This window comes from Vitis riparia, chromosome 4, assembly GCF_004353265.1.
Source record: "Vitis riparia cultivar Riparia Gloire de Montpellier isolate 1030 chromosome 4, EGFV_Vit.rip_1.0, whole genome shotgun sequence".
Lineage (NCBI taxonomy): Eukaryota > Viridiplantae > Streptophyta > Magnoliopsida > Vitales > Vitaceae > Vitis > Vitis riparia.
This window is the reverse complement of record NC_048434.1, coordinates 19,333,512-19,360,233: the sequence shown is the minus strand read 5'-3', so window position 1 is coordinate 19,360,233 and position 26,722 is coordinate 19,333,512. Positions and strand designations below refer to the sequence as shown.

The following is a 26,722-nucleotide window of genomic DNA, read 5'->3' as shown; positions in this document are numbered from 1 at the left end:
TTTCTTATATATATTAAACAATTTTTAAATATCTCATAAAATATTAGTATTCTTTATTTGTTCTAACTTGCAAATTAGACATCATTAATTTTTTTTTTCAAACTTATAAAATATATAATAAATATTTTTTAAATACCTTAGCAAATATATTTTTTTGTTTCTTACTTAAAAAATAATAAATATGTTGTATATTATTTCTCATTGGTCTTAATGGCAAAGTTTGGTAAAAAAACAAAAAAGAGAAAAAAAAAAAAAACTATCGATAATTGTTCTAATGTCAAACTCAAATTGATTAAAAATCATACAAAACCTATTAGAAGTCCTATACACCCTTGTACACTTAGCACATTCCCCCTATACAATTAGTACATACATGGATCTAGTTTTGAGATTAGACTTGCTTTGTTCAAACTTCAAGCCAGCAGCAAAACATAGTGAGGCAGGTGATGCAATTTCTGGATGGGAATAATGTTTTGCTAGTGAAAACCATGATGATTCAGATTATATTAGCATCCATTCCTTTCTAGTTGAATTCACCAAAAAAAAAAAATGCTTTCAACCACAAGAAACACAATTGAAGAAAAAGATTTCGGAGTGTCAATCTATTAGTGACTTCCAAATTGAGAGCAACTTGTTATCTTTATGCACCTTGGAGAGGTACAGAAAGATCGAAAGCTGCAGTTGCTTCATTAAGTAGTTTTTCCAGGATGGAGGATGTGGTATATATTTCTTTATGCTCCAGACCAAGTTGATCAACTAGTGTCTGGCATATTTTTTAATTAAACATATTTTCTAAAAGAGACCATATAGAAAATAAATATTATTTTAAAAATAATAATAAATAAAAAATAAAAACTAGAAAAATATTTTTAAACCAAACTCAAACACAATTTATATAAATTTTTTTATCTGAAATGAATAAATATACTTTTTAACCCTTTTATTTAAGAAAAATTCAATATCTACTATATATAGTTATAATTCACTTCTAAAATTAAGTCGTAAGAAAATATTTTAATTGTATATTTAAAATAAAAACTCTTCATCCATTCTATTTCTCTCTTTTACTTTTTTTTTTGATAAATTTTTAATTAAATCAAATCATTAAAAAAAATCTTTATTAAACAAATTTACAACATTTCATATAACTTATTACTAAAAGTTATGTTCAAAAAGTTATTAAAACAAGAAAGAAAAAATTTTTTTAAAAATAAAAAAATAAAAAATTGAACCTTTTATTTTATAATAGGAAAAAGAAAATTTTAAAATACTTTTTAGTATAAAAAAAAATAAAATAGTGAATATATTTATTTTAAATAGTGTTTTAATGATTAAATTATTTACTTCTAAAATATAAAAGATAATTTTTATTTATTTAAATTAACATTTTTTAGAAAGCATTTTTCAAAATAGTTTTTAAATCATCAATATAATTTTTGTTTATTTATAATTTAAAAATATAAAATAATATTGATTTTTTAATTATTTATAAAAAAAAAGTTTAAAAAAACCAATAAAAAATAAAAAAAATTGGTTAAAGAAAAGATAACGTGTTATAAGAGGAATTTAACTTAATTATCCAACGGGTGAAAACACAATTCTCCCTTATTTGAATAGGTAGCCTAGGCCCACGCCGAGATGAACGGAGATAAACGAGTCATTGGTGGACAGTATGCCACGTGGCGTACTGTCTTCTGGTGGATGTCAGGCCTCAGGACTGCCGACCATGCCGACCACGAGGGATCAGTACAATAATTAGTCCACCAATTCCAGTAGTCACTGTGGTTCGGTGGAAGTAGAGTCCCTAGAAGATGAAATAATTCATTCCACGACATGTGGCCCAAGTTCTATAAATGGGGAGCATCTCCTTCAACATAATCCACATTCCAACTGAGAGGAAGCAATCAGCGAAGAGGTAGGAAAAAAGAGATGGAAGTAGCTCAAGTGCTCTGCATGAAGGGAGGAAATGGGGACACCAGTTACGCAAAAAACTCATTAGTTCAGGTGTGTCTCTTGCTAAACTTGATTTTCTTCAATATTTAAGCATCAGCTGACATGCATATATTATATATATGAACTGTTTCCTGTTCTTAAATTAAAGAATGAATAGTCAAGACATGCTGATTGATCTGTAGCACCCATGCACTTCCAGGTTTTGTGTTTTTATCATGCAGGTACAATATACTGCCGTTTTTATGAAAAGTTTTCAATTATGACAAGTTCCCCACTTTAATGGTGCAGAAAAAAGTAATATCCTTGACAAAGCCTATAATCGAGGACGCAATAACAAATCTCTACTGCAACAACTTTCCGGCCAGCCTATGCATCGCAGACTTGGGCTGTTCTTCTGGACCCAACACTTTTTTTGCAGTCTTGGAAGTTGTCACTACAGTGGACAAGGTGGGGAAGAAAATGGGGCGTCAATTGCCCGAAATTCAAGTGTTTTTGAATGATCTGCCGGGAAATGATTTCAACACCATTTTCAAATCCTTGCCCAAGTTCCAAAAAGATCTTCAGAAAACAATGGGAGCAGGCGCTGAATCATGTTTTGTAACCGGAGTTCCAGGCTCTTTCTACGGCAGGCTCTTCCCCAGCAAAAGTCTTCATTTTGTCCATTCTTCTTATAGTCTCCAATGGTTGTCTCAGGTGACTCTTTGCTTTTAATTAAAAATACTGGTTTATGATGATTTATTAGTAACCAAAAAGAAAGCAAGTGAGTTAGAAACTTCAAGTGTTCGTCAGGTTCCTCGAGGGCTGGAGAACAAAGGGAATATTTACATGGCCAGTTCGAGCCCACCAAGCGTGCTTAAAGCATACTATGAGCAATTCCAAAGCGATTTCTCCATGTTTCTCAGGTGTCGGTCGGAGGAACTACTAGGAGGAGGGACTATGGTTTTAACATTTTTAGGAAGAAGAAGTGAAGATCCCTCTAGCAAAGAATGTTGCTATATCTGGGAGCTCTTAGCAGTGGCTCTCAATGATATGGTTTCAGAGGTACACTTTTAATTCTTTCATCCCTTAATGTTGCCAATTTGTATAGATCAAATCATTCAGCAACAGCACCTGTGTGGTAACTATATATGAAATTGCATGTAAATTAATTAACCATTTTTAAATGCAGGGGCTCATAGATGAGGAGAAGATGGATTCCTTCAATATTCCTCAATATACACCTTCCCCAGCTGAAGTAAAATGTGAGGTTGAAAAGGAAGGATCCTTCACCATAAATCGGCTGGAGGTTTCTGAAGTGAACTGGAATGCGTACCACGGTGAATTCTGCCCATCAGATGCTCATAAAGATGGTGGATACAACGTGGCCAAGTTGATGAGAGCAGTTGCAGAGCCATTGCTTGTAAGCCACTTCGGTGATGGAATAATAGAGGAAGTGTTCTGCAGGTACAAAAAGATTGTTGCTGATCGCATGTCCAGAGAGAAGACTGAATTCGTAAATGTCACGGTTTCCATGACTAAGCGTGGATGACCAACATTCAACACGGCAAGTTGCGTCATCCATCATTCAACATGGCTACTTCATTGTTCACGTTTTATCTACTGTTCCCTTTATTTTGCTACTTTTCTATTTCAGAACGTGCATGTACGCTACTACTATAATAAGGTTTCCATGAAAGGTTCCAATTTCTACTCCTTTGTTCTTTCACCGATTTAATAGATGTACGGTCTTTTTAAAAATTATTTTCTAAAATACCATTGATTGGAAAATTCAATTTTACACCACTTTTCGACATGTAGGAGAGAGGTGGGAAAAAATATATTATATTTTAACCTTTTTTTACGCAACCTATCTTCGTATCTTTTGAATTTGATTGTATATTTGAGAGACATGTTTCACAATTTTTAAATATATGATATACGCTTAAAAGAATTGAATTTAAATTAAAAGTATGTCTTTCAATAAACACTTTTTACAATTCCAGAAAATTAGATTTATAGTCAAAGATATTTCTTAAAAGTATAATTTCTATAATTTCACAAAATCCAATATGTACTTAAGGCGTCTCTTAAAGAGACACTTTTCACAATTTCACAAATTTTAATTTATATTACAAGTATCTCTTAAATTTGATTTTATATAGAAGGTGTCTCTTGAAGTAACATTTTCCACAATTCCAAAAAAATCCAATATATACTAAAGGTGTCTCTACACTTTCCACAATTTCACAAATTTTAATTTATATTACAAGTGTCTCTTGATTCTGATTTTATATTGAAAGTAAACACTTTTTACAATTCCAAAAAAAATTAGATTTATACTAAAGGTGTCTTTTAAAGAGGCACCTTCTACAATTCCATAAAATCCAATATATACTAAAAGTATTTCTTCAAAAGACACCTTCTATATAAAATCAAATTTAAGAAACACTTGTAGTATAAATTAAAATTTGTGAAATTGTTGAAGGTGAAAATTAAAAATAAAATTAAAATTCAAGACACCTTCAGTATATATTAGAATTTGTGGAATTGTGGAAAATGTTTCTTTAAGAGACACCTTTATTATAAATTCTTTTTTTTAAAATTGCAAAAGGTGTCTTTTTCAATCTGAAATTAAATCCAAAAGACACTTATAGTATAAATTAAAATTTGTAAAATCGTGAAAAATGTTTATTGAAAAGACGTCTTTAACATATATTGAATTTTATGAAACTGTGGAAAATGTCTCTTGAAGAAACACTTTTACTATAAATTCATTTTTTTTTTTAAATTGTAAAATGTATCTCTTGAAGAGGCACTTTCAATATAAAATCAAATTCAAGAAACATTTGTAGTATAAATTAAAATTTATGAAATTGTGGAAGGTATCTCTTGAAGGGATACCTTTAGTATATATTGGATTTTGTGAAATTGTAAAAAATATATTTTCAAGAGATACTTGCAATATAAATCCAATTTTTTTGAATCGTATAAGATGTCTCTTAAAGAGACAATTTTAGTTTAAATTCAATTTTTCAAAGTGAATATCATATATTTGAAAATTGTAAAAGATGTCTTTTCAAAAGACATCTTCCACATGGTGTAAAGTATTGTAAATCTATCAATATTTTTCCAACTACCATTTTTAAAGAATTACTTTTTAAAGTTGTCGTATAAGTTAAAAAAAACCCTGTGTTTCACCTTCCTCATCATTACAACATTTTCCTTATTTACCCTCCTCTACTCCTGTAGTTTCTGCTTAATTCCTCTACTCCTATGAGTCCTCCTTCTCATTGTGATCCTTTACCATCTCTTATCCTTATTAATCCCCATCCAATGATTACTTAGCCAAATATGGTATTTTGAAACCTTGTTTGTGTTTGTCCAACCTTAGTTCCTCTTCCAAAATTTGTGAATCTTCTTCTTTCCATAAGGTTGTTTAGTCAAATGAATGGTACCAAGCTATCGTACCTGAGTATGAGGCTCTTATGAAGAATAATATTTAGATTTTGGTTCCTTCATCCCCTAATCGTCATTTCATTGGATGTAAATGGGTGTACCAATTGAAATATATGCTCGAAGGTAGTATTGATCAATGGTATAAATCTCAATTGGTAGCTAAGGGTTTCATCAAACTCTTGATATTAATTATTTTGAAACATTTAGTCATGTAGTGAAGCTAACTACCATTCAGTTGTCCTAACTTTTGCCTTTAGTAGGGGATAGAGTCTTCAATAGCTTGATGCACATAACATTTTTATAAATGATGACTAGGTTGAGAAGCTTGATGTACAAACCCAGCCCACTATAGCTTGAAACAAGCTTCCTAAGCTTGGTTTACGGACTCGGTACTACTCTTCTCTAATGGGGTTTTTGTAACTCCAAAATTGATACCTCGTATGTTTATTAGAAGTATTTTCACATGTTGATTGTTTTAAAGTGTGTTTGACAGTAATTATAGAAAATGTACGTTTTTAACATTTTTAATACTTAAAAGATAAGAAATTTCAAGTGTTGTAAAGATTAGAAACACTTCCTAAAATTACTATTAAATGCACTTTTAGTCTCCATGGAAGATATTATTGTAACTAGTAGGGTGATTCACTTATCCAATTGTTTATATTGACTCTTAATTCTCAATTTGCTTTAAAGTACCCAAGTCCTCTTAAGTTTTTTCTTTGGTATTAAGGTTGTTCGTTCTAGCCCCACTTCAATCTTAGTCAACATAGAGAGTTTCACACAATTCAACATGGGACGATGACTCTGTTGCCGAACGGAGAATCTCCAATAAATACTTCCCAATAGATAATTTTTTTTAGCCTACCAAGATCATCCTCATTTTATCACATCCAGAAAAAAACCACAAAATATTGAAAAAATAGGAAATACATACAGAGGTGCTAGTGGAGACACTATACTGCAAAGCAAAGGAGATGAGAATAGAAAGAACATTGGGGCAAAAACACAGAGAACACCCTCTTTGTTTTGTTTTTTTTTTTTTTTTTTGCCTTTTTCTTTGAACAGTGTAAAAAATAATAAAAACAACATCAAGTTGTTCTTTAAGAACAAGACATTTGAAAACACGGAGAACACCGAGAATAGCTTTGCACTCCTTTGCCACATGACTCTTTTAGTGTTTTATATTCTCAAGAACAAAACAATTTTTGAAAACACTAATCAAACAAGCCCTTAATTTTATCATCACCGAGATCATCCCCTCCCCCTATTGGGTGTATTTTGAGGTTGGATTAGTTGTATTTTTTATGTTATTATATAGGTCTTAGTGATCGTCATTTATTTGAACTATTTATTTATGTAATCAATTAATTGAGCAATTGGGAAATTAGGATGTACCATGTGGTATTAGGTACATGATGGTATTGGCTAAGGCTAAATCATTAAGTGCAGTTACTGATCTTAATTAATGCCATACCCTAACATCTATATAAAGCAATCTTCTGTTGTATAAAGCAAACTATATTTTTCACATTGATATTTTGAAAAATCTATAAAAAAAAATGCTTAGTTTTAAAACTATCCACAAAGATACATATCACATTCAGACCATAACGATTATAATGTAGAATAGGATATATTATTATTATTTCCAGCTAGAAGCATTAAGAAAAAGATATGTATGTCAAGTCGTCTCATTGTCAGCATATGGTCTTAGGCACCCTCACAAAGTCAGCATAGTGTCACGGACTTAGTCGTTCACTAAGCTCGTGCAGCACTTAGACAAGCCAAGACACTTGATCTTGCTAAGTCAGCCTTGCTCCGCCAAGGCACCACCCAAATCACTTCCTAACCAAGCAAGTGAGCATCCAAGCACTTGTAAAGGCTTTCTTGAGTTAATAAGAGCTTCTATTCTTTAAGAAGTTGCCTACCAAGCTTCTTAAGCTTTTGAGTGCCATCTACAAGGCTGCTGTGTCGGCACGGGTCATGGTCACACATGAGGCATCTAGGGTGGAGGTGCCGAAGCCACATGGGTTTAGTGGCAAGCGGGATGCCAAGGAGTTGGATAACTTCTTATGGCATATGGAGCGATACTTCGAAGCTATCGCATTGACTGATGAGACGACTAAGGTAAGAACTGCAACCCTCTACCTTACTGACACAGCTACTCTATGGTGGCGTCGGAGGTTTGCCGATATGGAGAAAGGCATTTGCACCATAGAGAAGTGGGAGGACTTCAAGAGAGAGATTAAGAGGCAGTTCTACCCCGAGGACGTGGCTTACCTAGCTAGGAAAAACATGAGGCGTCTCAAGCACACAGGCTCGATACGCGACTATGTCAAGGAATTCTCTTCACTCATGCTTGAGATTCCTAACATGACTGAGGAGGAGTTGTTATTCAACTTCATGGATAACCTGCAAGGGTGGGCCGAGCAGGAATTGAGGTGTTCATTCCTAGAAGTCTCTAGAAAGCCTTGGACTCCTCTCATGCCTTTCACCATAGTGTAGAGATGTGTGGATATCTCTAGGCATTTCTAGAACCTTCCACACTCTTCCCACCAATGGCTTAGTGTAGATGGCTCTAGGAGTCTCCAGAAGCTTCCCTTCTCCTATATAAGCCCATGGGGAGGGTCATTTGAAGCATCCTGTGACAATAGGGATTAAGGCATAGATCCCATTCTAGTGTTGCAATCCCATGTTACACACTTGCAGTTTGGATGATTCAACCAAACCATGATCAACCCCTAAATCATAGTCAAGAAATGTATTTCAAATAGACAATGACAAATAAAATGAGATAAGCAAATACCCTTGGCGTCATTACTCCATCAAATTAAGATACTCTCCTTTGCTCTTCCTCATTCTTTGAAGTATATATATAATTTAGGACTTAAGCATTCATATTAAGGGATACAATAAATGTAATATTGGAATCCGTGCAATGATTAATGGCAAAAAATCGTAAAACGGGAAAGAAGAACACCGAGATTTAACGTGATTCAGCTAATTGCCTACGTCCACGGGAATAGGGAAAGAGAATATTCACTATGTTAAAATTAGGATTATATAAAAGGGTATTTATACTAACCCTTAGAAATGAAATTCCAAATCGTTACACTCTCGTTCCATTCCACTTCGCTCTGGCATTTTGCCCCTTTTTTCTCTATGTGTCTTTTCACTCAAATATGAGCCACATACTACAACAACTCTGAATTTTAAATTCATTTATATCATCCAAACATGCAATAAAAGTATCATAAAGATATTTAGTATTTTCTTCAAGAGAATAAAAGTTCTATTTACTCAAACATTTATTCAATGTGTTTGACAATTGATCATCATCATCTAAATGCCCAATCTTATATGAATCTTTCCGCTTATTGAAATTTAAGGCAACATTAAAATTGACGATGAGGACAGCATTCACTTTGATCATCCATTTCTAGTCATGGAAACAACCAAATTGACATACTGAGGCTTCTCCTTGGACATGCGATCAACAACAATCTCTCTATGCCTACGGAACACCTCTTCTATGATCCCACTACCAAAGTGAGCAGCAAACATTGATTCTGCCACCGCTCTCATACACTTTGCAGCATTACAAGGACCATCACTTTCGTAACAATCCCAGTCCACTTCAAAAGCCTCTAGTTGGTCTATGACAAATGATCCTTCCTTTTCAATCTCAAGCTTCATTTCAGTAAGAGATGGTGTGTACTGAGGAATGTTGAAGGAATCCAATTTTTCTTCTTCTATGAGCCCCTGCATTGTTTATAAGCAATTTCTTTGTTACCACAAGAGGCGTTATTCCTTATTCTTTAACGATGATGTACAAATTGGCGACATTGGATTGAAACAATATAAAGAAGCTCAAATACAGTAATATATACCTCCGAGACCATATCTCTGAGAGCCAAAGCCAAAAGCTCCCAACTGTAACAACACTCTTTACTGGTAGGATCTTCACTTCTTCTCCCCATGATTGTGATAACCATACGCCCTCCTTCAACTATTTCCTCTGCGCGATGCTTGAGGAACACCGAGAAATCCTTTTGGAACTGTGCATAGTAAGCCATAAGCGCGCTTGGTGGGCTTGAACTTGACATGAAAATATTCCCTTTATTGTCCTCTAACCCTGGAGGAACCTAATGAACAATTGCACTCCAAATGAATTTCATGGTTCCTTCTTTGTCAGTCAATATATTACTATAGCTGTAAAAGTACAAATATAGGGTCACCTGAGACAGCCAATGCACGCTGTAAGAAGAATGGACAAAATGTAGACTTCGGTTAGGGAAAAGCCTGCCATAGAAAGAACCCGGAACTCCCATGAAATAACATGGTCCAACACCATTGCCCATCTCTTGTGACAGATTTTGCTGAAATTTTGTGACGGTTTTGAAGAGAGTGTTGAAATCATTTCCTGGAAGATCATTGAGGAACACTTGAATTTCCGGCAACTGACGACCTAGTTTCTGACAGGCTTTGTAGGCTGTGCTCACAAGTTCTAGGATGACAAATAGAGCATTGGGTCCAGAAGAACAACCTAACTCGGCTATGCCTAAGCATTGCGGCATGATGCTACAATAGAGATTGGTTATGGCTTTCTCCGCTACGTGCTTTGCCTTAGATATCACTGTTTTCTGTTCAAGCCAATATTTCAAGTTTATTCATAAAAGTTAAATTAATTTTATAGTAGCTGAATGCAATGCCCTCAAATAAAAAATAAAATAAAAATAAAAAAATGAATGAAAAAAGGTTGCCATACATGATACGCGAACAATTCAAATGAGTGTTAAAAGCATTTATACATGGCGTATAGTTTAACATAAGAAAAAACTATATACGAGTAAATGAGTTATCATAGAGGGTGATAATGACTAAAAGGGACATCAACTTTTGATAAGTCTTCAAAAGGGCTCAAAATATAAAAATTCAAATATACCCTTATACATTTCACTTTAAAGTCGGGTATATCCTATTTTGTCTTTTCTTCATTTTATTTTATTTCTTTTCTAATTATTATTATTTTAAATATATTATAAATAACTTATTCAATAAATAATTATAATATAATCTTAAAAATTATTATTTCATTATGATAATTAAAAAGTAAATTTATTATATTTTTATCACGTAAATTTCATAAGAAAATATTATAATAAAAAAACTTAAATTAAGTTATATCTAAATGTATTATATATTTAAAATATTAATTTTGTAAAATGAATATATTTTTGTCATATTGGATATAATATTAGTTCTATTAATAAAATTAATAATATAAAACTAATATCATAAATAATAATTTAATTAATCTAGGCATATGAAGTATAAAAGGTAAAAAAAATAATAATAATAAAGCTTACAAGCCTTAAGAATTAAAAAAAATATATAGAAATTATTTTCTAGGATTTTTTGTAGTAGTAATGATAAAAATATAATAATGTTATTTTTAATATAATATTAAAAATATGGATAATAATTATGAAATAGCTAATATTAATAAGAATGACATTAATAAATAACATGAATAATTCAATAAAATATTAATATCATAAATAATAATGTTAATAGTTAATCAGAATAATCTATAAAGAAGCACGAAAGAAAAACAATTGAAATGTAAAGTTAAATGAGAATAAAAGGAAAAAAGATAAAAAAAATGGTATAATTGGAAATTTGAAGTCAACTTTTCAAAGGACTTTGTAAGAATTTATAAACTTAATAACCCTTTTGGTCATTATCATTTATAGTCCACTTATATGGTAATTCTCTTTTTTCTTTTCTTAATATTTTATTAGAACCAAACATAACCTCAGTTTTTTAATACAAAGAGACTATAATAATTTTATTTAATCTAAGAAGACTTATCACTTGAAATCACATTTATAATCTTTTATTGAATAAAAAAATTATTCTATAAAATCATATAGTCATGTATGCGAAAATTTTAATTTTACAAAAATAATCATATAAATTAATAATACATATCTAATTAAACTATAGATATTATCTATAACTTTTTTTTTTTTTTTTTATGAAACCCTAAATTATAACTCTTCTCTTTATTAATCTTCTCAAGAACTTCATTGTGCTAAACTTTCTCATCATAATTTTCAACTTTAAATTTACTTTTTGTAAGAATTCTCATTTATTTTGACTTGATATTTTATATCAAATTCATTAAATTTTATTGTTACATATATATATATATATATATATATATATATATATATATATATATATATTCTTGAAATTATTATTTTTATTTATTTTTTTGGATAATGTTTTTTAATTTTTATTTATTTAATAATAATATAGAAAAATTAAACCATACAAAAACTTTTGTGTTCCATATTCATATTTATGAGAACATTAAAAGGAAGAGGGGATATGCAAATTGTGACATGGAACCTAAAATAGTACAACAAATGAATAAAGTAATTAGTCACCTAAAAAAGAGGAGGAAAAAGCAACCTATGGGATTGGTCCTTAGTCTTTGGGAGAAATTCCAATGAAAGAAGAGATAAAAGTCTTATTAGCCTCACTGAATATCATAATATAAGCTAGCCATGTACTGATGAGTTGGATTTGGTAGAAATACCTGAAGTCCTGAGTTGTTTGCATAACTAGCATCTCCAACTCCTTCCTTCATGTGAAGCACTTGAACTAATTCCATGGCTCTTCGTTCAGAATCTCTGTGCTCTTCTGCTGTACCTGTACCTGTTGATCAATGAGGATGTTCTCTTTGTATATATAGCTGCCAAGAGTCATTACCACATAAATTAATATATTCTAGACCTAGTATGAAAAGGATTTTTTGCCTTTTTAGAAAAAAATAATAATAATTAATTTGAAGAAATAAATAAATCATATTTGCTAAGAATTTATCCTTTTAGAAAATGTTACAATAAGAAATATTAAAAACCGTATATAGCCGGGTCCAACTGGAATCTTAGTGAAAGCTTTAAAAAAAAAGGTTAAAAAATTAGAGAGCATTGGGACCCATATGCCATATTTTGAAAATTACATCATTTCAATTAACTTCTTACCTTATCCTTTTATCTTATCTCATATTTAATTAAAAATAAAATAATAGATATGATTTTTTTATACTATAAAAGTTGAATACATGATTTTGTTGTAACTTTTTGTTATTTTGTTTTTTTTCATGTAACTTTTTGTTTTTTCTTTTTTTTTAATATTTACTAAAGTGTCATTACTTTCTTGTCATAGGTCAAGACAATGGTAAATATAATTATTATGGGAAAAGAATCAAAAATCTCATAATTTCAGGATGAGATCTAATTGTATATAGGAGATTATTTTTTATTGATTGTAACTGATCCGTTTGCACATAGATTCCTAAAATAGGCTAACCAATGTTTTGTATATCTTCTTCCCTTAAGTTGACAGATTGGATATACAATAGATTTCTAGATTTCTAGATTTCCAAATACCATTCTATTCTGCTCTGTTTTTTTTTTTTTTTTTCATGGTATCAAAGCATCAAATCTAGTGACTCTGAATTCTTCCAAGCACTTCCGCAACCTATTTCCTTGTTACAGTCGTTGCCATGGACATCAACAAAACGAGATTGACATCATCTAAGGCTACCACAGAAGCTTTAGATCCCTTTACTATTCATCACTTGGACCACCTGGGTACGATACTTGTTTCCAAAGTACTTGAAGGAGATAACTACAACACATGGAGTCGGGCTATGAGAATCAGTTTGAGTGCTAAAGACAAAATTGGATTAGTCATAGGTTTAAGCCACCCTCTTCGACTGATAGTTTTCCTTCCTAGCAACGATGCAATGATATGGTGATCTCATGGTTATTGAATTCCATTCATCCAAACATGGCCAGCAGTGTGATTTATGTCGAAACTACAACAGAAATATGGGCAAATCTACAAGAACGTTTTTCTCAAGGAAACAATTCAAGAATTTATCAAATCAAGCAAGACATTGTGGAACATAGGCAGGGACAACAATCAATTTCGATTTACTACACAAAGCTTAAAGCTTTTTGGAATGAACTTTCATCCTATCATGAAGTGTTATCCTGCTCTTGTGGAGGATTACAGAAACTTAAGGAAATGGATGAGAAAGAGAGAGTTATGCAGTTTCTCATGGGACTGAATGATAGTTATGATGTCATTCGTGGACAATTCTTATTGATACAACCTCTACCTGATACATGTCGAGTTTACTCACTTGTCCTTCAACAAGAAAAACAGGTTGAAGTTTCTCTTTGTCATGGGAACAAGAACCATTAGGCCATGATTGCAGATCGAGACAATAAGGCGACTTCAACACACCAGGTTCAAAAGAAAAGACTCCACTACACTGCTCTTATTGTGACCATGATTATTACAACATTGAGAAGTGTTACTACCTACATGGTTTTCCAATTGGTCACAAGCTTTATGGGAAGAACGTGAAGCCTCCCAATCAACGCCACTCAAATGTAAACAATGTGAAAGTGGAAACAAATAAGGCTGTGGAGACAGAAGCAAAATTTCTTTCAACAAGTGATGGACCAAGGCTCACAGTTGAAGAATATAACCAATTAATGGCTATGATTCGGAAAAACAATGGTGGTAATTCACAACATTTTGCAAATGCCACAGGTATAAATATGTCATCATCCAAAATTATTCCGGATTGCCCACACTCAAATATGTGTTGGATTATTGATAGTGGAGCCACGGATCATGTGACTTCCTCAGCTGAATTATTAGATCCAAAAAATTTGTCGAGGACCACTACCATTAGTTTGCCAGATGGTGGTCAAGCACATATTGAGTCAATTGGTTCATTGCATATTACCCCTCACATTAAACTTGATGATGTACTCAAAGTTCCACAATTTCAAGTTAATTTACTATCAGTTAGTAAACTAGCGCAGGCATTACAATGTATAGGGATGTTCTTTTTCGATTTTTGTGTTGTACAGGACGCTACTATGAGGAAGACGATTGGCCTGGGCAAGCAAAATAATGGCCTCTACTACCTCGCACAAGACCAAAATCCAGCCTTGGCTTATGCCATTCACAAACATTTTGATCTTTGGCATCAACGTCTTGGGTACCCATCATCCGATCTTGGGCATGTTTGTGAAATTTGCCCTTTAGCCAAACAAACTCGTTTGTCATTTCCATCTAGTTTAATTTCTTTTCACGCACCTTTTGATTTGATACATTGTGATATTTGGGGACCACATTGAATAAATTCTTATTCTAGGGCTCATTATTTCCTAACAATTGTTGATGATCATACTCGATATACTTGGATACGTCTCATGAGTTTTAAATCTGAAACACAAGGGATATTGCAATCATTCATTTCTTGGGTGGAAACACAATTTAATAGTTGCATTAAAACTCTTCGAATCGATAATGGGACTAAAATTTCCTCTATGAAACAGTATTTGGATACTAAGGGGATTAATTACCATCATTCATGTTCTTACACCCCCCAACAAAATAGGGTGGTTGAGATGAAACATTGTCATCTTTTAAATGTGGGAAGAGCTTTTTGTTTTCAAGCAAACTTGCCTTTAAATTTTGGGGGTAAAGCATTCAAATGGTTTGCTATTTAATCAATTGCTTACCTACACTCCTTCTTTCTCACAAATCGTCATACCAACTTCTCTATAACAAGCTACCTTTGTATAATCATCTACGAACTTTTGGATGTCTTTGTTATGCCACCAATCTCTTACCCACACATAAATTTGATCAAATAGCTCGTCGTTGCATATTTGTTGGTTATCCTTTTGGTCAAAAGGGTTATCGGGATTATGATCTTGAAAAGAATAAATTTTTTTCTTTCCGAGATGTTGTCTTTCATGAACATATATTTCCGTTCCACAATAATCCACAAGAAGAGCAACATGATGTGGTCGTTCTTCCTTTACCACAAACCTCATATGAACCCATAACCACAGAGACAACCAAACCCCAAGCCGATGATCAGTCTTTGTCTCCACCACCCTTACTTTCATCTCTTGAGTCTACCTCCAATGAACCTACACTTGATCTTGACACCATTGTGTCACCTCCACCTCATGCTACTCGTTGTTCTAACCGTATCAGGCAACCAAATGTCCAACTCCGAAATTTTCATCTCTACCACACAGCCAAGGTTGCTTCTAGCCAATCTTCTTCCTTGTCAAGTATGTGTCACCCTTTAACTCGGTATATTTCCTATGCGCAACTCTCACCAAAATATCAGAATTTTGTTTGTGTCATCACCACTCTTGTGGAACCTACAACTTATGAACAGGCAGTATTGGATCCAAAATGGCAGGAAGCTATGGTTGTAGAACTCCATGCTCTTGAACAAAATCACACTTGGATGTTCACACCTCTCCCTTCCGATCATCATCCAATTGGGTGCAAATGGGTGTATAAGATCAAATATAACTCTAATGGCACAGTTGAGAGATACAAGGCTCGGTTGGTTGCGAAAGGCTTTACTCAACGCGAAAAGATTGACTATAAGGAGACATTTTCTCTTGTGGCTAAGTTAACTACAATTCAATGTTTACTTGTTGTAGCTATTGTCTAACACTGGTCACTTCACCAAATGGATGTTCAAAATGCCTTTCTCCATGGTGATTTGCTTGAAGAAGTTTATATGCAACTGCCTCCTGGTTTTCGTCGACAGTGGGAGACACCTATGGTATGTCGACTCAACAAGTCATTATATGGACTTAAACAAGCCTCTCGTAGTTGGTTTCAGAAATTTTCGGCCACCATTCAATAAGATGGTTTCCATCAATCAAGGGCTAATTATTCACTTTTCACAAAGATCTCTAGTAATTTTTTCACAGTTGTGCTCATCTATGTAGACGACATGATCATCACCGGCATTGATGAGAATGTAATCGTAGCTCTTAAGGAGTCTCTCCACACCAAATTTCGCATCAAGGACCTCGGTCAATTACGATATTTCCTTGGTATTGAAGTTGCTCATTCTACTGATGGTATTTCGATATCTCAACGAAAATACACTCTTGATATATTAGATGAAGCAAGCTTGCTTAAGGCCAAACCATTGTCGACACCTATGGAAGAAAATAATAAACTCTTGCCCACAGTAGGAGATTTATTGAAGAATCCATGCTCTTACAGAAGATTGGTCAGACAATTTATTTATCTTACCATTACAAGGCCAAAGATAAGTTATTCAGTTCACATTTTAAGCCAGTTTATGCAAGAACCAAGAAAGCCTCATTTGGATGTTGTTCATCATCTTCTGCGGTATCTTAAAGGTGCACCTGGACAAGGATTATATTTTCCTACCAAAGGAAATTTTCTACTAAGGGGATTTTGTGATGCAGATTGGGCTCGGTGTTCGATCACAAGACGATCTGTGACTAGATATTGCATTTTTCTTAAAAGAACTCTTATTTCATGGAAAACCAAGAAACAGACAACAGTGTCAAGGTCATCAACTGAATCAAAATATCGAGAAATGGCTTCCATTACGTGTGAACTTACATGGCTCAAGTATTCGTTGGATAACCTGCAGGTAGAACATTCACAGTCAACCAAACTATTCTGTGATAGTAAAACAACACTCCATATTGCTGCTAATCCAATTTACCATGAACGTACCAAGCATATAGAAATCGATTGCCATGTTGTTGGAGAACGAATTCAGTCAGGTGCCATAGTAACTACTCATGTTCCATTTGCTTGCCAGCTTGCTGATTTGTTCACTAAGCCACTCAGTTCATCAATTTTTCATTCCCTTCTCAACAAATTTGGTGTTCTTGACATACACGTTCCAACTTGAGGGGGAGTATTATGGGAAAAGAATCAAGAATCCCATCATTTCAGGATGAGATTTGATTGTATGTAGGAGATTATTTTTTATTGATTGTAACTGATCCGTTTGCACATAGATTCCTAGAATAGGCTAACCAATGCTTTGTATATATGTATCTTCTTCCCTTAAGTTGACAGATTGGATATACAACAGATTTCCAAATACCACTCTGTTCTGCTCTATTTTTTTCAATAATAAAAATGAAAGGGTGAATGATTTTTAGCGTGTCGCCAAGGCAGATTATTATCATTATGCTACCTGTCCCAGCCTTCCCCCAACCTTACTTTCATCTCTATTATCTAGCCCAAACTCCAAGTATCCTTTTCTAGACAACAACTTCTTCTTACTAATTTTATTTTCAAATTAGTGCATTTTATCCACTTGAATATCCCAGTCATAAAATCATAGTTGATAATTATGATTTTGAATTTATTTAGAATGGTCAAAACCCATTGACAACTTTAAATTTAAGTTTAAAATCGAAATTGGTAAACAAAAATATTTGAAAAATAAATTTAATTTTTTATTATTTAAAAAAAATGCAAAATGTATTTTATTTTATAAAGGAAATATATATATATATATATATTATTTTTCCCTAGGGTTTATAGTTTATTTTTATTAATTATTTTCTTCATTTAGCCCAAATGTTTTTTTAAACATATTAATTTTACAATGGTTGTCTAGTGTTTTTTGAAAGTTTTTTAAAGAGAAAATTTCATTTTATATGGTCAATGAAAAACGTGTAAAGAAAATGATCTTTTCTCATATCTCTCTTCCTTTTATAATTTAAGTTTTCAATATTAGTATTAAATAAATAAAAATAATAAAATATTATTAAAAAATAAATCAAAGGAAAAAAAAAAGAATAATTTATTACTAAACCAGAAAATTATAAATCACATACTATAACAAAAATGAAGTGATTTTTTTTTATTTTAAAAAAGGTTAAATTAAAACAAATAAAATTTCTTAAAAATTGCATTTAAATTGTTGAGGATTAGAATGAGGATATCTTAACAGGGTTGAGGCAAAGAAACCATAAAAAGAAAAATTATAATTTTATGATCTTATAAAAAAAATTGAATTTTGATACTCATATAGCGTTTTATTTTTATAAAATTAAAATGTTCACTTATATGACATTTTAATTTTAATTTCTTATTATTTAATAAAAAGTCATAAAAATAATTTTTATTATCTATATCCTCATTTTGAATAAATATATTTTAATTTTTTATTTAAAGTTTTTCGCATTTTTAAAAATATTGTGTTATTAGTTATTACATCTTATCATAATTTTCTCAATAATAATTTTACAGGTAGAGAAATATACATAGTGAAAATATTACAAAAATAAAAAATAAAAAAAGTTCCATTTTTCATTGAAACATGGTATGTCCGACAAGAAATCTTATGAATATGAACTTGTTTTCAATATAAGTTGTATTTTAGAATAAATTTCTAAAAGATTTTCAATTGCTTTTTTCAAAATATTATGAATATGAATTATTTTGAGTTTTATTTACAACTTTATGTTTTTTTCTTATATTTACCTACCATATAAAAGATATAAAAAAGATTTCTTAAAAAAAAAGAATTATCATGATAATTTTATATTTTTAGTATCAATGAAATCAAATTAAAAATAAAATAACTAAAATTAATTTATTTTCTAAAAATTTATTTTAATATCATATTTATTGGTAGATATAAGAGGGTGTTACTTAAATATAGCATAAGCGAGTACGGATAATCAACACAAGTAATCTAAATATGATATTAAAATATAAGAGGGTGAAACAGAGTTATTTTCACAAACTTATTTGATTCCTTACAGTACGTAGTGCGTACGTGTATCCTTGTTAAGCAGCATTTACTTCTTTGTCAAAGAAAACACTACGAGGAAGTGATGTCCCTTTTCCAGTGAGAGATGCTCAGCGACGCGGTTTGCATACCTTGCAAATAGATCAGGGATTATGGCATCTCCAAAATGAGTAGCCAACATGGGCTCTGTAGCACTCCTTATACAATTTGCTACATTTTGTCCGCTCCTAGGCTTGTCACTCTCATCATAGGGGTCCCAACTGGCTTCGAAAGTTTCTAGCTTATCAAGATTGAAAGACCCCTCCTCTTCAATTAAAGCCTTCACTTCACCCTCAAAGGGATTGTACATAGGAAGGTTGAACGAGTCCACATCCGCCTCCTCAACAAGTCCCTAAAACAAAATAAATAACATGATGACTGAAGTTTTGAGCACAATGCAACAGCCGGGTTATGAAGAAGAAATAAACTAACATCAGCCAACATGTCGAGGAGTGATTTTGCTAACAGCTCCCAAAGGTCACAACAATCTTTGCTAGAGGGATCTTCAATGCTCCTTCCTGTTATAGTAATAACCATACGCCCTCCAGGTTTAATTTCCTCAGACCGCAACCCTAGAAACATTGTGAAGTCCCTCTGAAACTGTTTCGTGTAGGCTTTAAGAACATCGGGACGACATGTGTTTGCCATATATATGTGTCCTTTGTTATTTTTTAGTCCAGCAGGAACCTGTCATTCATTTACATGCATGGTTAGCCTATTTGGACATGTATCTTACCGTATGGTGTTTTTTTCCTTTACTATATGTGGACTGACACAATTGTTAATTCTGAAAGAAGTACTGGTTGTGTATAAATTTCAAGATGAAAATTAACCTGAGACAACCAATGAACACTTGCAGAAGAATGGACAAAATCTAGGCTCCTTGTGGGAAAGATCCTCCCGTAGAAAGAACCTGGCATTCCTGTCACAAAGCAATTCCCCAGTTTGCCTCCCTTTTCTTTCATCAGCCCCTCATAGAAAGCAGGCAACGATTTGAAAATGTTGTTAAAGTCAGTTTCTGGAAGATCATTGAGGAACACTTGGAACTCCGGAGACTCACAATTAATCCTTTGGGACATTTCATGAATGGTGTCAATAATTTCGGAGATGGCCAAAAGGGCGTTTGTTCCTGAAGAGCAACCCAATTCTGCTAGTTTAACACAGCTGGGAAAGCCTGCTGAGACGAACCTATCTCTGATGGCCTCCTCAAGAAATGCCCTTGCCTTCAATATAATTTTTTTCTGCATAAAAATAAATTAGATACGTCAGTGAAAGCAGCAAAAAAAAGAAATTCTAATTAAGGATTTAAAGCAACATGTGCGTTTGTGTGTATGTGTTTATGACAGAAAACTAGAGAGAGACTTGGGCGAGTGAGTTATTAGCATAGCTAATTTCTCCATTTCCTGCATTCACGTGAAGAAAGTTTATGGCTACCATGGTCGCACCAACTGTATTTTGGCAGTGTCATGTTCTCTGCTCTCCTATTTATAAGAGAACCCGATTATACCATAGATCTGATCTATTTCTCCAAGCTGTGCATTATATGATGAAGACAGACATAATTGGTCAACCTTTTTTGTCCTAGACTGAAAACTAATTATTATGAAGACAGGCCATTCATAGATAGGTATGAGCTAATATCCAATAGAAAATTTGGTCTTCGGGCCATTATTTAGCTGATCAGAACGACATGAACCCGATTATACCATAGATCTGATCTATTTCTCCAAGCTGTGCATTATATGATGAAGACAGATATAATTGGTCAACCTTTTTTGTCCTAGACTGAAAACTAATTATTATGAAGACAGACCATTCATAGATAGGTATGAGCTAATATCCAATAGAAAATTTGGTCTTCGGGCCATTATTTAGCTGATCAGAACGACATGAACCCGATTATACCATAGATCTGATCTATTTCTCCAAGCTGTGCATTATATGATGAAGACAGATATAATTGGTCAACCTTTTTTGTCCTAGACTGAAAACTAATTATTATGAAGACAGACCATTCATAGATAGGTATGAGCTAATATCCAATAGAAAATTTGGTCTTCGGGCCATTATTTAGCTGATCAGAACGACATGAACCGCCGACAATGTATTATTATAGCTGTCAGGGGCTGGCTAGAGTCCACATCACCTTGGGCCAGTCAACATTTTATAGCTACTCAACCTCCATTCAATTTCTCGTGATTTTATGGTTCCATTTTAAGATTGACCCACCTCGGTCTTATGAGCCCCGTTATACCATTTAAAACTTAACCACTATCAAATTGTTTTGAAGTGCAAAGAATACATTATTATCCTTAACGTCTTAACGTTTCTTATCGATTTGCAATATGATGGACAAACATAATATTTATATAAAATGGAATTTGCTCTGGCCCAATTCAGACAACCCGGAGATGGGTGCATGGGCAAAGTTTCAGGACAATTGGGAAAAAAAAAATAGAGGGTACATTAATGTTGTCCAATTGTAATTATTGATTAGACAATATTTCGGTCCGGTGAGAAATCGACGATATCTCACAATATAGCTACAGTGCCTTCTCCTTCTTTTTTACTAAGGGGTTTTGAACCCCAAACCTTTTGGTGCACTTCACTTACCATCTGGGCAAACTTGTCCTTGTTATATATTGTGCACTAAATTTATAAATACTTAAATTCATTATATAAAAAAAATATTAAAAGAATATTTTAAAGAGCAGATTAATTATAATTATTTTATAATTAAATGAAATTTTTTTTAATTGATTACCAAAAATATAAAAATTATATAATTTTTTTTCATAATGTTTTTAATATCATTAATAATTAATTAAATATTAAAAAATTATATATATATATATATATATATATATATCACAATTTATTTTATATTATTTAATATAATTGAATTAAATGGATCATAATTTTAATATTAATATATATTTTAAAATTAGACATATTATAATCAAATATTATAATATTAGATATAATTTAATAATAAATGTACACTTATAAAATTCATATTTTTATCGATGCATACGATATTATTATCAAATATGATAAATTATGTTATACATATATCAAATTTTTCAATAAAATAACTTTAAAATGTCTATTATACTTCTAATTATATTATTATAAAGTTTTCCTTACATTTTCATGAGTTTTTAACAATTTTAAACCTATCAATATTTTTTTTCAAAATATCCGCCGATATATCTCCGATATATTTGTAAAATCGAAGTACCGATATATCCGTGATTATCGATATTTTCATCTTTATATATAGCTCATGAAAAGTTTCCTAAGCCCATGTATTGAGCTAATTTTATTTGGATAATTTCTAGGCCCAAATATAAATAACATTTAGGCTTTGAGATGGTGGTCAAAAGTAGTAGAAAAAAAAAAAAGGTTGTTTTCTTGACATTGTTCTAGAGGTCAAGGAGTGAAGATGCATGTTCTTTCATCAATCTTTTGAGGAGGCCCTATGGTATAATTTCTCCTACTATTATGTACCTCTTGAGGTGACGGATTCTCACCTCAAATATTAATATATGTTTTCATTAGTTTTCAAGGTGAATAAATTAGTGAGGATTTATTTATATCTCAATTTTTATTGAAGTGGAAGAATTTTTCTCTATGCCTTTTTACCTCCTTTTGGAGAGGTTTTCCATGTTACATTTGGTGTCATTTTGGTTGATTGTTCTTAAATTATTATTGTTTTTTCCTATTAGATTGTTATTATTGTTGAGGGGTTATTATTATTGTGAAGGAATCATTTAATCTATGGAGGTGAATACTTTATATATAATTCCCTTTAACTTCCTAATAAGTGGTATCAAAACCTGGTTGTGGGGATATTTATTCTTGAAATGCATGAAAATAGAAGGGAAATCGAACTTCATGGTAAAACTTAATAATTCAAATTAAGTTATGTGGAAGTCCTTGATATGAAATATTTCCTCATCATCAAAGATTTGTCGAATATTCTCGAGGATGAAGAAACTAGGTTCAAGGATATTTTTGACTTGGAATGGAAGAAGATGAACAAAAAGACAATTTTCTTTATTAAGCAATGAATTGATACATCCTCACGCTATCATGTGGCAAATGAAATAAATGTCTATGATCATCAAAAGAAATTAAAGTTAGTGTTTGAACAAAAAAAAAAATCATTGAGAATAAAATTTTCTTGTTGAAGAAGTTAACAAACATGAAGTTAAAGGAAGAAACTCTAATGATAGATCACTTGAATGTTTTTCAAAATAAGGTAGTTCAATTAACTACTATGAAAATGGTTATGGATGATGAGATGTAAACTTACTTGTTGCTATGTTCATTGTCAGACGATTAGGAAACTTTTGTTGTGGCTATCAATAAGCTTATAGGTTACCAAAAATTTTAATATCATAATTTAAGAGATGGATCCATCTTTGTTCATCCAGAACAGAGTTGAACAAGCCAAAGAATTTTTTTTTTTTTTTTAAAAAAGGCCTCTCAAGTCAAATATGAGAGAGAATGACTACTAGTGCTTCACCTGGACAAGGAATGAAGAAGGCACTAACTCACCGGATTCTACATAAATAGCTGATATGAGAGGACCATAAGTTCCCTGACGGGAAAGCTGTTGTCCCTTCCCAACCCAATAAAAACAGATTTCTAAAGTTTTATTTCTAACAACTGCTTTAAATTCTTTTACAATTGTCTTATCAAATCCTCTTGCTGCATGTTCAATATCAAAATCCTTCAATTCCAGCTTGTCCTGCAACAAACTCTTTCAATCAAATTATCTTCTACAAAATACCAGTACAGAATAACAATATTGCCTACCTGTATAGAAACATTAAAAAATCCGTCTTCCCAGACTATAGAAAGATCTATTGCATCTAACCCCCATTGTGGCATTTACCTCACATTTATACACTCACCCCTTGAACAAACAGCTAATATGCATAACAACCTTTTATAATGAAAATTTTGTGGACCTCCTTGTAAATTATTTATATTGAGTTTTTGGCCTTCCCTTGTCACAAAGTGAACTAATTTGCCTAGTAATACATGCATGTCATGCTGATAAAAAATATATACATCTCTCTCCCTCCCATAACTCAATTTATATCCTTCCAATTGGTACTCAATTCTACCATAAAAAAATACTTTCAAATTCAAAAAATTTATCATAAATCAAAATTAATTCAAATACTTTATCTGTAATTAAGTACTAGATGTACACATATATTAAAAAACTTAAACTTTATTTTTTTAAAATTCATTTTAAATAAAATATTATTAACTATTATTATTTTAAAATTATTATTATTTATTTTTAACAATAAAATAATTATACTTTTATGATATCCTTATTTTTACAATACATACTAAAATAGTATTATTTTTTATAAAAAAAAAATTACAATTTATGCTTTTATTATAAAATTAGTATTTATATTTTACTAAGAACTATTTATTTTTAATTTATTTCTTATGAAAAAACTATTTTTATTTTTAATGAGCTTAAATTAAATTAAATTAAATTAATATTATACAAATTGAATTTACAATTTTTTTACAAATCAAAATAGAAAAATTATTTTTCAACACAACTTATTCAAATTATATTTTTGTCTTCTATGTTTTGAAAAGTATTTTTAAAAACAATTTACCAAAAACTCTAATTTTTAAAAGAAAAATACTTTAAAATATTCTTTTAACTTAAAAATAATTTTTGAAAACAATTATAAAAAAACATGGTCATTTAACCTACTAAGCAATCCTAAGTATAAACATGAAAGGAAATGTATGTTTTTATACATATATTTGAACATAATTATAAAAAGAGAGCTGTCGAAGAGTAATTCAAGTTTTATGCACTTTAAAGTCCTTTGCGGTACCTAGAGTGGTCAAATGTAATATTTATATTATTTAAAAGATAGAATCTATATAGTCAAAGGTAGGGCTGCAACTTGGGTGGGTGAGTTGATGGCTAACTCAAGCTCAATCTCAATTAAAAAACAATAAATTCAAACTCAATTCAATCATACCTCTAACCTAAGATACATAACCTAAGCTAACACAACCTCATTTCTTTAAGCTCAAATTGAGTTTATGTTGTTCAGATTAAAATCAAGTTGGTCGAGTTAGACTTGAATTGAATTCAAGTTAATTAGGTTGATCAGCTTGCATAATTCAAAATTCATCTATAATATTTTTTAAAAAAACTTTTTTCTATGTATTTACATAAAATTTCAAGACAGCAATAACAAAAACATAAATTTATATATTTTTATAAAAAAAATGAAAAAGATGTGATTAATATAATTTGATTTTTTTCTTAAAAATATAAAAAGAAAGTGAATATTATTATGTAAAATAATATACATTATAAATATTATAAAAACATTAAATCAAGTTCGGATTAAATACAGATTATCTAAACTTTAACTTTAACCTAATTTAAATTAAGTTCAAATTGAAAAACTCAAACTCAAATCCAATCCAAGTATTGAAAATAATTATTCAAACTCACTCAAACGTTAGAATGGATTTGGGTTGCATTGAGCCAACCCTTTGTTGAGTACCCCATGAGTGAAAAATGCACAAAAATCTACTTATTTTTAAGTAAATATATTATATTTATATGAAAACACATTTCCCAACATGGACCATGCCCTGTCCAAAAGAGAGCAGAGAAGTGAACTGAACTAAGATAAGATTCTTTATCCCTGATTGCTAGAATAAAAAAATCACGTTTCTTTTCTATTATTGCACTTTCGACAATAACACTTGCCTTGCTGATAATTCGTCCAACATTGTAGTATTTAACATTAGTGTAAGGTAAAATTTGATTGATCCGCCTCGTAAACGACAATCTATCTCTTTCGGAGCGATAATTTTAATTTAAATATTGAAATTATCTTTCTTTAAATAGATTTGATAATATTTTTTATACTAGTGTATTTTAAAAAAAATATTTTTCTAAATTATTAGCTCAGTCGGTGATTAATTATATTAGCTCAGTTCCCCACATGTTCAAATAGGTAGCTTAAATTTGGACAAAAAGGATAGGAATCTTTATCCTGAATCGCTAGGATTCAACCTTTGTTTGGTCCACCTTATCTAATGAACATAACTTTCCTTTCTATTGTTGCACTCGCCTACTGTTGTATCCATCCAAAATTGTACAACGGTTTAACATTTAAGGCAGGGAAAAAATGATTAAAAAAAAAATTTGACGTTGCTCATTTTTATTTACCATAAAAATATAAACCATTAAAAAAAAATCCTTCCCTGTAAAAAAATAATCTCTCCCTCTCTCTCTCTACTAAATTAAAGTAACATAGTTATAGTTTAATTAGGACTCCCACAATGTCTCCTTAAATCAAGCTCTTCAAATTTAGTTATAGGCATTCTTCAATTTGAGCAATGCTTGGTTGACTTTTTAAAAATGTTTATAATTTGATTTTCAAAAGAACAAATTTTAAAGGTAATTTTATGTTTGACCAACTCACAAATATAGTGAAACTTAATGTCAATGTTTTTTATTTTTCCATGAAAAATTGGATTCTTAGTCAATGCAATTATTGATTTATTATCACAAAAAAAATATTTGTAAAAACTTCTCAAGCA

The 26,722-nt window shown here is 31.3% G+C and overlaps 2 protein-coding genes across 2 annotated transcripts; one reads left to right on the top strand and one right to left on the bottom strand.

Annotated features, from left to right (window-relative positions):
• Window positions 1–1,879: 1,879 nt before the first annotated feature.
• On the top strand, window positions 1,880–3,645 carry LOC117913091 (salicylate carboxymethyltransferase-like). The gene is made up of 4 exons (XM_034828005.1): window positions 1,880–2,004; window positions 2,242–2,646; window positions 2,743–2,994; window positions 3,122–3,645. Exons 1-4 carry the CDS (start codon window positions 1,930–1,932, stop codon window positions 3,479–3,481), a joined length of 1,092 nt encoding a protein of 363 aa, XP_034683896.1. The 5' UTR covers window positions 1,880–1,929; the 3' UTR covers window positions 3,482–3,645.
• A 5,172-nt stretch (window positions 3,646–8,817) lies between these two features.
• LOC117913302 lies at window positions 8,818–20,582 on the bottom strand. Its single transcript, XM_034828249.1, has 8 exons — window positions 20,465–20,582; window positions 19,936–20,343; window positions 19,535–19,789; window positions 19,115–19,454; window positions 11,996–12,114; window positions 9,627–10,031; window positions 9,279–9,533; window positions 8,818–9,150 (listed from the first exon to the last, which is right to left on the bottom strand). Exons 1-8 carry the CDS (start codon window positions 20,537–20,539, stop codon window positions 8,818–8,820), a joined length of 2,190 nt encoding a protein of 729 aa, XP_034684140.1. The 5' UTR covers window positions 20,540–20,582.
• Window positions 20,583–26,722: the final 6,140 nt, after the last annotated feature.